This window comes from Ahaetulla prasina, chromosome 4, assembly GCF_028640845.1.
Source record: "Ahaetulla prasina isolate Xishuangbanna chromosome 4, ASM2864084v1, whole genome shotgun sequence".
Lineage (NCBI taxonomy): Eukaryota > Metazoa > Chordata > Lepidosauria > Squamata > Colubridae > Ahaetulla > Ahaetulla prasina.
The window spans coordinates 23,933,478-23,943,952 of record NC_080542.1 but is presented as its reverse complement, the minus strand read 5'-3'; the positions used below and the strand labels follow the sequence as shown (position 1 = coordinate 23,943,952).

Genomic DNA, 10,475 nt, shown 5'->3' with positions numbered 1-10,475 from the left:
CCTACTTTCAAGAATTTAGGCACCAATTCCCCAAACTGCATTTGTAGGAAAATGTTTCAGGAACCACACTTGGAATGCAATCTGCCTCAGTTTTCTTTTTTGGCTGGTGTAGCCCAGGCTGCAGTTAGATTCCTATTCACGTCTGGAGGCCTGAGGTTATTTCTTGTGTGTGTTAATCCCAGGATACAGTCACTGAACTGCACATTACGTGCTTTTCTTTAGAGAAAGTGCTGCTGCCTTGCTTTGGATCTGGAGGAGAGAGAAATCCATTCTATTATCATTCAAAAATAAGGGTAAAAAACGTATTTGTATTAGTTGAGGAAAGGTGACTTCATTTTTGGCTAGTATCAAAGACTGCTTACTTAGGGCTACCAGATCTTAGTTGCAAAAAAAATTCTAGGAAACTACTAAGTAACAACAAAGAGAAAGCTAATTGCTGCCTTCCAGATGTTTGCAGCCCGGAATTGGTAGTCCCAATATTTAGACTTAGAATAACTTTTATTGTCACTTTAAATATACACTACATAAACATGACAAAAATTATGATTATACTCACATATATTACATGACACAGAGAAACAACACAGTCTAGTTCGGATGCATACATGCGCATATTATTGCTAAGGTTCACATCTCTGCTGAGTGGTGGGAGAGAAGGCTACCACTGGCAGCTCAAAGCTGCTTCAGCATGAGAGCTGACACTTCGCAATATTTCAGAGGACACCCTGAAGTGCAAAGACACACCAGCACCCATAGTCTCTTTTCTAAAACCAGGTTCCTCGGGGCCAGTAGAAGTATGGATTTGTTGTTGAAAGGATTATTTGATGGCTGAGGAGTTTGGACAGTTGAGGTTAATCAACAAATACAAAGAAAGAAACTGAGACAGAATGCATGACCTACTTTCAAGAATTTAGGCACCAATTCCCCAAACTGCATTTGTAGGAAAATGTTTCTACAACAAGAGTCAGAACCACTACAGAAAGCAAAATTTGGCCAACTGTAGGAAATCATCCCCTGACTTTGATGAACAAGTTCCTTCTTGCATACACAGGCGTACTGCATAAAATATTCTATTTTATATAAATAAACATTGAAAAAGCAATTCTTTCTAATACACAAGTTGTAAAGCATCCAAGTATGCTAATTTTCATCTTAATATAAACTTAGTTTGCCCTGTCTCTTGAACTCACCTCCTTTATTACTTTTTCTCTGAGCTCCTCATGAGTTAAAGGTCTGTTGTCCTCTTCTTGTATTGGCTCATGACCAAGTCTGCAAACCACAAAGAATGATATGATTAATATTGTCCTAAATACTACAAATCTGTCCTTAAAAAAAAACAACTGTTCTTGAGCTATTCTAAAATCTGATTGCTCCTATGAGATTAGAAGAATAAGGGAACATTGATTTCATATTCCTCCCAAGAGTTTGATCTTCTATTATTTCCTCTTTTTTAGTTTAACCCACTAAACAGATCCTGCTGTGTTCTATTTTATGTAGAATTCCATGTAGACTAGAAAATGATTCAGAAACTGGAGCTTTTCCACAATTGCTATTCCTATTGGCCTTGACCTCTAAATACCAGGATTCAAGCATCAATAATGCCTCTGCCATATTATGCCCCCTCATCCCAGAGCAAATGTTGCAATATGAGAAATAGTCTTCCCTGTTTTATAATTCACCTGTGACTTTGACTCTTTTTTTGCCAAAATTTTTTTTTTTTTACAAGCATAATAAAAAAGAATCATTGTGAACAAATTATTGGTCAGATACATCTTTAAACATATCAAGTTTCACCTAAGTTATAATCTAATACAATGTATTTTCCTTTTTCTTCTTTAAATTCAATTATTTATTTGCACACAATCTGATTATAGAAGTAAATCAAATTCAACCCATTCAGGAAAATATTTAAATGAAGTCTAGTCCCTGTGCTTAATTCCCTTCAACATCATTAATAAATTCTATTTTAAAATTTCACCACTCTCAGCTTTATATCTACATTACTAATCAGAGGTCATCCTATCTAAAATCTCTTTCTTAAGATCCAGAGATCACATAGACAATTTCATTCTTCCCTTCGTTGTCCTCTGCCTCTAAACCAATAACATATATTTAAAGTTTTCCATCTAATCCATTTTAATATCAAACAGAAAATTTAACATTTGCAAGGGTAATTCCTAATTATTTCCTCCAGTTATTCCCCCCAAATATTAACTGTTTCCTTAGAAGTTTTATCAAATCCTTTCATTACCTTATTTGTAAGAACAAAAAAAGAGAGAATTTTTTCTTCAATATAATAACACTCATTTACCTCTTATCCCAATTTATTCTAGTATTTTTCCCTTGATTTCCCAAAACCTCAATTATTTTTATCATAGTTGTCACTTGTATTTTAATATAGATATTAACATTTTCTAAAATAAATTTCTTAACATAGCTCTGAAAGCAGCCATTAGTTCCTTTCAAAAAAATGTGTGACTACATCAGCAGCGCCTTCTCCGTGGGAATAGTCCACTATTCCATTCTTACTTTCTTTCTTTGCCTCTGAGTTCTTCTTAAGTAAGAAATTCTCCGCTTAAATCAATAATCCAAAGACACACCATCTAGAAATCTCTTCTAAAACTGTTGTGTGGTCCCAACGAAGTCAATCCTCATGGGAATAGTCACAAGAAAGTTATTTGACTCTTGCTATTTTCCTCTGCCTCTAATTGTAAAGGCAGCCATAAGTTCCTTTCAAAAAAATGTTGTGTGCCCATACCCACAGAACTTTCTCCATGGGAAATAGTCTGCTATTCCATTCTTGCATACTTTCTTTGCCTCTGGATTCTTGTTTAAATAAGGAATTCAATTTCTATAGTTCAAAGACACGCCATCTGAAACTCTCTTCTAAAGCTGTTGTGTAGTTCCAGCAACACCAATCCTCTAGCTATCTTCCTCTGCCTCTAGATGTCTCCTTTTGAAACAGTTACAGCTCACAAATAATAAGTAGCCATTTTGGTGACAAAGTTCCTTTGTTCTCAAATGCTTTGGTACATGGAGGTCAATTTTCCAAGATTTTCCTTAATTGTATTTATTTATCTTCCAGATTCTTATGTCCTATTGATATCTTTAATATTCCATAAATTTAAAACAGAGGGATTTGAGATATTCACATAAAAAACAGTTCAATAGTTTCTTTTACTTTTTTTCTCCTATTTCTTTAGTTTCCAATATAATCCGTTGAGACTTCCAAGAATCTCCAAACCATTATTTAGTTGGAAAATATTTATTTTCCTTTTCTTTATTTAAATGGGGCACTGCTTCCATTCAAGCCCTATCTTCTCTCTTTCACTTCCTAAATGTGTATTCTCCAAATTGACTTTCATTTTCACTTGTTATTCAATTAGCTGCCAATCTACAAGTTCTCCCCAAGGCTTGTGCCTATTTTAAATTCTTATTTTTTCTTCGTGAGATCATCACTCACTCGACTTCAACAATTTGTTTCTTGATGCTTCTTCCTCCTGCCCGCTCTTGTGGCTGCTGCGGCTTTGGTGCAGCTGCCATGATGAACTATGGCGCTGTATTCCTCCCCACTGGGTCGGGGGAAAAGTTCCGGAGCTATGGGAAGTTTGCCATCTCCCTGTTCACTCCGCCGGCTCCCCCACTCTTCCCTGCCCCTTCGAGGCAGCTATGATCCGATCCAAAGTTTGGACGGACCCCCTGGGCGGGGGGATATTGGCGCAAACCCTGGAGACATCGGGGTTTGCAACTGTCTCGCCCGCGACGCTGGCCACGTCTCCCTGTGACTTTGACTCTTGTCAGAGAGAAGCATATCTTAGTTTGAGCATCAAGCTAAAGCAGTTTTATTTCAGCATATGTCTTTGTTTTACTGATTTTTTTTATTTTACTGCTCCAGTTCCTGCTTTTTAAAAATTTGGTTTGCATTCTTTTGCTGAGCTGTGGATGTCTCTTGGCTTTAACATATATGCTGCTTTTTTAATGCATCTGAGTCACAAAATTGCTAAATAAAATCCATTATTTAAAATCCCATCATTCCTAGAATTTAACACAATCTTCAACCCCACCAAGCCAAAGTATGTTGGATACAGATCCCATATTTCAGTAAGTCATAAAATACTTTGATTTTATGTCAGATTGTGTTAACTCTGCCAATAGTAGTTTTAAACCAAGATTAATCACTTGGCATGTGGTACAGATCTGGCCAACTGTGTTAGCAAACCATATTTAAATGAACCATGGCTCAGTGCAGCCTTCTCCAACTGGGTGTCTTTCAAATGCAGAGAGCACAAATCTCCATTAACTTAGTCATTCTTTCTTTGTTTTAAAATTACTTTCATATGTCACTGTTTATACTGTAAATTTATATGTCCTTTGTTAAAAGCCATGCATAAGCCTAGGGCTATCAATATAAAAATTAAACTAATAATAACGTTGCAGGCAAATCCAATCAACTCACCATGGATCGAGAGCTTGTACTCCACCAAATGCTACCCAATATCTCTACCAGCAGTCCTGCCAATCATGTAGGGTTCTGAGAGCTGTCTGTAATATCTAGAGAGTCAAAGATTCCTCATCCCTGTGATTTACAGCACTCCAATTTCTTGCTCACAACAAGAAATTCAACGCTACAACTTCGCCATCAGATGGCTGCCCTGTGTGTCTAGAGATTTCTGATGAGCAAAAGCCCAGTAAATCAGTTCCAGCTGTCAAGCTGCTCTTAATGGAAGGAACATTGAAGCAGCAGTCACCTGAAATTTATACAACCCAAAGCCCCTAAGAATTCGATTAGGTGACACCACCACAAAAAATACATCTCTTATGCCCCACTCTGATTTTAATGTTAAAAGTGGGGAATACAGCCTTAGCAAGATATCCTTTTGGATTGTTTGTGTAATGACCAGCTCTCCTTACCCAGCTGTGGGTGGCCGAACTGTAATCGCAGTTGGCCGCAGCCCTGGTGTCTGCCCCAGGAGCAGCTGTGCTGTCTCCACAGTATCATAGGGTTCATCCTTTTCCTAAAAAGAAACCAAATTTAGACATAGGGAACAAAAAACCATTCTTTACTCTCACCTGAAGATTTAAATTAAAACAGACACTCTGGACTACATGTATTAATCTGCCAGAAATGGGCAATATGTGGCTTTTCAGATGTAGCCGACTACTAACCTCTTAGTGTCCTAATGGATGATAAGTAAAACATATGGGGAGCTATAGTTCAGCAACATCTGGAGGGCTGCAGGTTGCCCACCACAATATAATTTCAATATGTCAACACTAAATGGATTGCTGCTATTGTTTTTAAATTTTCTAACTTTTATGTTTGTAGTAATATATCACACACACACATACATAATATCATAAACCATTAAAAACTTGGAATGAGTTTGGTAAAGCAAAACACTGCAAAAATGAGAATTATATAGGATCTACGGAGACCTATGGCTACACGGGACCAAGCAGAGCTTATCCTACAGCAGGGCTGTCCAACCATGGCAACTTTACGGCTTATTGACTTTAATTCACAGAACAAGGCTGGCTGAGGAATTCTGGGAGTTGAAGTCCATGAGTTTTTAAAGATGCCAAGTTTGGACACTCCAGTCCTGTATCAGTCACATATTTTTCCTGCAAATTCTAAGTGGATTTTTATGCAATAAAACATTTTCCAGTTCCTGCAATCTAAATTAGGTTGGGTAAGCTGGAAAAATTAAGCTGAAAGTCACCTCTTCCTAACCTGACGGCGGGTGGGGTGGAGTGGTGGGGGAGAGAACCATGCAACACTTTCTCTACACAGACAGAGATGACAAATGACCCATCTCCTGCCTTGTTGCTGTCTGCATACCTCAGCCTTCTTGTAGGAATACATTGTCAGCAGCATATTGACCTTCCGTTCAATTATGCTCAGGTAAATGGCAACGTTCTCATCCTGAGCAGTTGTTGTCCCGCCCAGCACTTTTTCCAGTGAGGAATGGTCACACTCCAGTTTCCAGAAGAGAGACTCAATGGCTTTGAGAGAGGGGAAAAAAGGAAAGTGAATTCTGATGCTTGCTGGTAATTGCCATGTCCTTCAGAAAGAAGGTGCAGCTTCCACCTGCCCTAAAGATAAGATAAATTAATCAACTACTCTGCACTGCACCTGTGGGGAACCTGCTTTCAATACCAATTTCCATGGATAGACCTTGTCTGATCTTCTGTCTAGGATTTGCATGATGGATGGTGGGATCGTTAGTTTTCCAAGATAAAGGAAGACTGAAAAGAAGAGCAGCCAAAAAAGTGATACAACCTTTGTAAAGGCTCACTTGTCTCCTATTAAACTTACAACTTGCATACATGTGTGGTGTTGAAAAAAAAAGGCTTCTTTTATGTTGTCTGAAAGAACTGCATCAGATCCACCAGATAAGTCAAGTTTTTCATTTTGAGAGGGAAAAACACACTCTCTTTTTGACACTATAACCTTCAAATACCCTGCCCACTGACAAAGATGAGTGTGTAACCTGTGGCCTTTGGAAATTGGACTAAGTTCCCTTTTCTGTTGGCCATGTTGTCCAGAGCCAATGGGCATTTGTATCTACCTTGCCCAACTTTCTGCTCGAAGTAGGAAGTGTCTTTCTGCCCCCAGGTTACCCCCATACCCTCTGGGCCATTCTTAGCAAGCAGTTTTTTTCCAGTTGATCAATGAACAATCAGCCAGTCATAATTAAACCAATCCTCTGAGTTTCTTCTTATCCTCTTTTCCCTCTCATGGTTCTAACTGTTTCAGTAACTACTGAAACTAGGGGGAAAAAATCTTTAGTGCTAAAAAATAGAATGTGACCATCTTTGAAGGACCAGTATTTACTGAAGGAGGAGATGCATAAGATAAACAAAATCCCCACCTCACAATATTAGGTCAAAATGCATCACACTAAATAACGCTGGCCTATAGCTTGTTTGGATCATACACATCTCCACATACTTGCTGCTTTTAATGTGAAGGTGCAGCATCTGACACAGAATATGACAAAGGGAGCTAATCTGGTACTCATTATTGACAACACATGAAATTTGATGTCCATTAAGCTGCCTGGTTCTCCTGATATTTGTTGTCCATCCTCATAGGTAACTAAGTTTTTGGTCTTGAAATCTGTGGGCTTCGCATAAATCAATTTTAAAAACTCAAGGAAAACAAAGGCGATGGGGGCACTGAGGGCAGTCCGTGGTACCAGGGGAGGAGCTATGGCACCAGTTTGGCTTCTGGTAATTTAACTGATGACCTGGAATTCTACAATTGGCTGCAATCATCCTGGCAACAATCACAAGAGGTGCCACATTCCCAAAAAAGTATTGCACTCTTGGAGTAACTTTTTTTAAAAAAAACAAACCCTAGCTGTCATGAACCAGTCCCCAACTGCAAAACTTCAGAGAAAAACTTTCTCATTATTATTCAGATTTACTTAACACAACCATTAGTAAGCAACTCCTTTTCCCCTCCTCATTGCTCACCACTTTTAAGCTGCTCCCAAATCTTGAGGAACTTTTTCACGTTCTGCTCAGCCTGATTGGCCTCTTTCACCGTCTCCTCCTGCTGGCCTTCAGTTTCATGGAGCTGCAATAGCTGCTGGGCCTCCCTTTGACTGTTCCGCTTTTGAATCTCCTGGATCTCATGACAAAGCTGGAAAAGTGAGGATAAAAGATGGAAGGAACTTATTTTTACCAACTGCAGAGACCTAGCCTGCCAGGGATGGAAGGGGCCTGGGGGAGATCATTTGTTCCAGCCAGCTGTCTTGTTCAGGAATCCATTCCTACAGCATCCCCATCAGAAGGAACTGTGGCCTCTATTTAAATACCATTCTCCCAAGTTAGTATGTTCCACTGATGAACATCTCTTACTATTAAGAAATGTTATCTGATGACCAGCTAAAATCTCTTTCTTATTTAAAGTTATTTCTTTCTCGATTTCTTGAATAATTCAAAACAATTCTTCCCTTCCTTCTACATGACGGCTGTACAAATATTTGAAGACAACTATCAGGTATCCCAGAGTTTTCTTTTCTCCAGGCTAACATCAGCCACTGTTTCCAACTGTTCCTATTGCTCTTTCCAAGGCCCTCACCATCTCGCATTCATATGTTCCAGTCTGACACGGACACTGCTTCCTAAAATAGTCCAGGCCTGCTGCAAAATACAGGAATGATAAGTTCTCTTTTGTACTTTTATTGAAGCAGTTTAGGATGGTATTTGCTTTTTTTGAGCTACATCACACTACTGGCTCATGTTTGGCTTATGATCTATCAAGACATTCAGATTATTTTCACACATACAACTTCCTAATTATTTGTTTGTTTATTCATAACTCCCTCCCCCATATTCATGTGCCTTTAATTTATCCTTTCTAAACACAAGATATTTGTGAAAACAGCAAGATCAATTTCAACTTGTTAAAATCCTTCTCAATTCTGATATTGCCCTCATCTTTGTTACAAAGCCATGATGGCACAGTGTAAGAATGGAGTACAGCAGGCCAATTCTGCCCAATGCGAGGAGTTCAATCCCGACTGTTTTACGACTGACTCAGCCTTCCATCCTTCTGAGGTCAATAAAATGAGGACCCATATTGTTGGGGAAAATATGCTGATTCTGTAAATCGCTTAGAGAGGACTGTAAAGCACTGTGACGTGGTATAAGCCTAAGAGATCTTGCCATTGCTACATCTACAAACCTGACAATCATATTTTCCAACTCCTCATCCAAGTAATTTATAAATATATTGAATGTGCAGAGCATAGAATGGAGGCCTGGGATATTCCAATTATTCCTAACAGGGAATAATGGGATACATTCATATTCATATATGCATTTATAAATTTCTGCTAATTCAAAGATGAATGGATAGCATTTCAGTTCAGTGGTTGGTAAAGTCACAGAGGCAATCACCTAGAAAAAACACTGCCCTTCTTAAAAAGAAAAAAAAAGAGAAAGGAGAAAGGAAAGGAGAGATAATATTTTCCACTCACATCATGAATTTCTTCCCATAGTCGGTCCTTCTGGCTGTTTTGCTCATTGACATAGTTGAATTGAGCAAAATTTCTTTCCCTATCTATAGAGAGAAGGATAAACATTATAGTAGCCAATATATTAATACTCAGGACCCAAATATCCAAGGGGCACCAGAGGGGGAATAGCTCACAAATGTTCCAGTCAGTGGGCTCTTCTCGGCTGGCCAACCTCAGTAGGCCAAGACAGTGAACACTATCTAGTACAAAGTGATCCTTTAAAAAAACAACAACAAAAAAAACAACTAACTGCCATTCACATACATCACCTTTAACAAATGTATCCAGAGCCATATTCAGATCTTTTGAGCCAGTGAGCTCCAGAAGTTTATCAAAAGCATTGCTGTAAGATTCGAGCAACTCTTCCTCACTGTCTTTCCGTCTGCGTTCTTCTTCTATTGAGAGAGAGAAAAAATGAGAGAAAGGACCCCAGTTTTCCTCTAATGTTACATGGGCTAAATCTCTTTTCTGTAAACAGCTGAAACCTTCCCTTCATAAGGGCCTAAAGTCTGAATACAAATTAAAAATAAAAAGAGAACCATTACAATTTAATCACTTTTCAGTAGATCCAAAACATTTATGTTACCATTAAATTGTTCTATCAATAAATTTTTAATAACATTTTTCCAAATTGAATGCCAAACCTGGCAAGAGTGCTGTACTAGACATCTGAAAAGGAGTGAGTGTGATCATGACAAAAGCTGAATCTGCTTTCATTCATATTTAATATGGTCACTCCCAAGTCACATCTGTAATAATTTCCCCCTTCTGTCTTATTAAAAACTGCAATTAGATAACATCTGGCAGTCTCTCAGAGGGTCCCAGATGTGCACAACTTCATTACAGTAACCAAGTTATCAGGCTATTGGAACAGAGACCACTGGAGCCATGCTAGCCTCATCTAGAATCATTGCAGTTTATGAACCAGCAACAGCACCAGGCTTGATCCAAAGGTCTTCCTAATTCATCCAACAACAGAATATTCATTTTAAACAACTCTTACAGTGTTTCTAAGTACCATCTTTGAAGACGTCTTTGCCCATTTCTTAAACAAACTTCATCTAAGATCTATACAAGTGAATGAAGCCTGCATCTTCTTTTCACTGCACTTTTTTTACCCATGTGTGCATTTAAAAGCAGACAGCTAAACTGTCTAAAATTCTTCTGACAACCAATTGACCTTCCTTTACAGCGCCCTGTATCAGGAGTAAAAACACTTTAGTAAATAATTTGTAATGGTTACATAACTATTTATGCATTGGTCCTTTTTATTCACTTGGTTGTTAATTTTGAAGTTTTAACTTTCAGTGCCCAATATCTTGGTCCCTAATATGAAATTGGCCCCAACCTCCTATCTTTTTATAAGGGCCTAAAGACGTGCCAATCGGTTTGGGGCCCCAGTGAGGAAGCAGCGCAATGGAGACGTTGGACTGAGTAAGGTAACAG

General features: G+C 38.5%; 1 protein-coding gene across 7 annotated transcripts in view; it reads right to left on the bottom strand.

Annotated features, from left to right (window-relative positions):
* Nucleotides 1–63: 63 nt before the first annotated feature.
* The window catches only part of ODAD1 (outer dynein arm docking complex subunit 1), a 40,304-nt gene continuing 29,892 nt past the window's right edge, over nt 64–10,475 (bottom strand). For all 7 annotated transcript variants that reach the window (XM_058179715.1, XM_058179708.1, XM_058179713.1 and 4 more), the window contains 7 exons: nt 9,299–9,424; nt 8,991–9,073; nt 7,480–7,648; nt 5,840–6,003; nt 4,912–5,015; nt 1,191–1,269; nt 64–249 (listed from right to left, as the gene is read on the bottom strand). In XM_058179715.1, the coding sequence (XP_058035698.1) occupies nt 205–249; nt 1,191–1,269; nt 4,912–5,015; nt 5,840–6,003; nt 7,480–7,648; nt 8,991–9,073; nt 9,299–9,424 (770 nt within the window). In that variant the 3' untranslated portion in view covers nt 64–204. The remainder of the gene's footprint in view (nt 250–1,190; nt 1,270–4,911; nt 5,016–5,839; nt 6,004–7,479; nt 7,649–8,990; nt 9,074–9,298; nt 9,425–10,475) is intronic.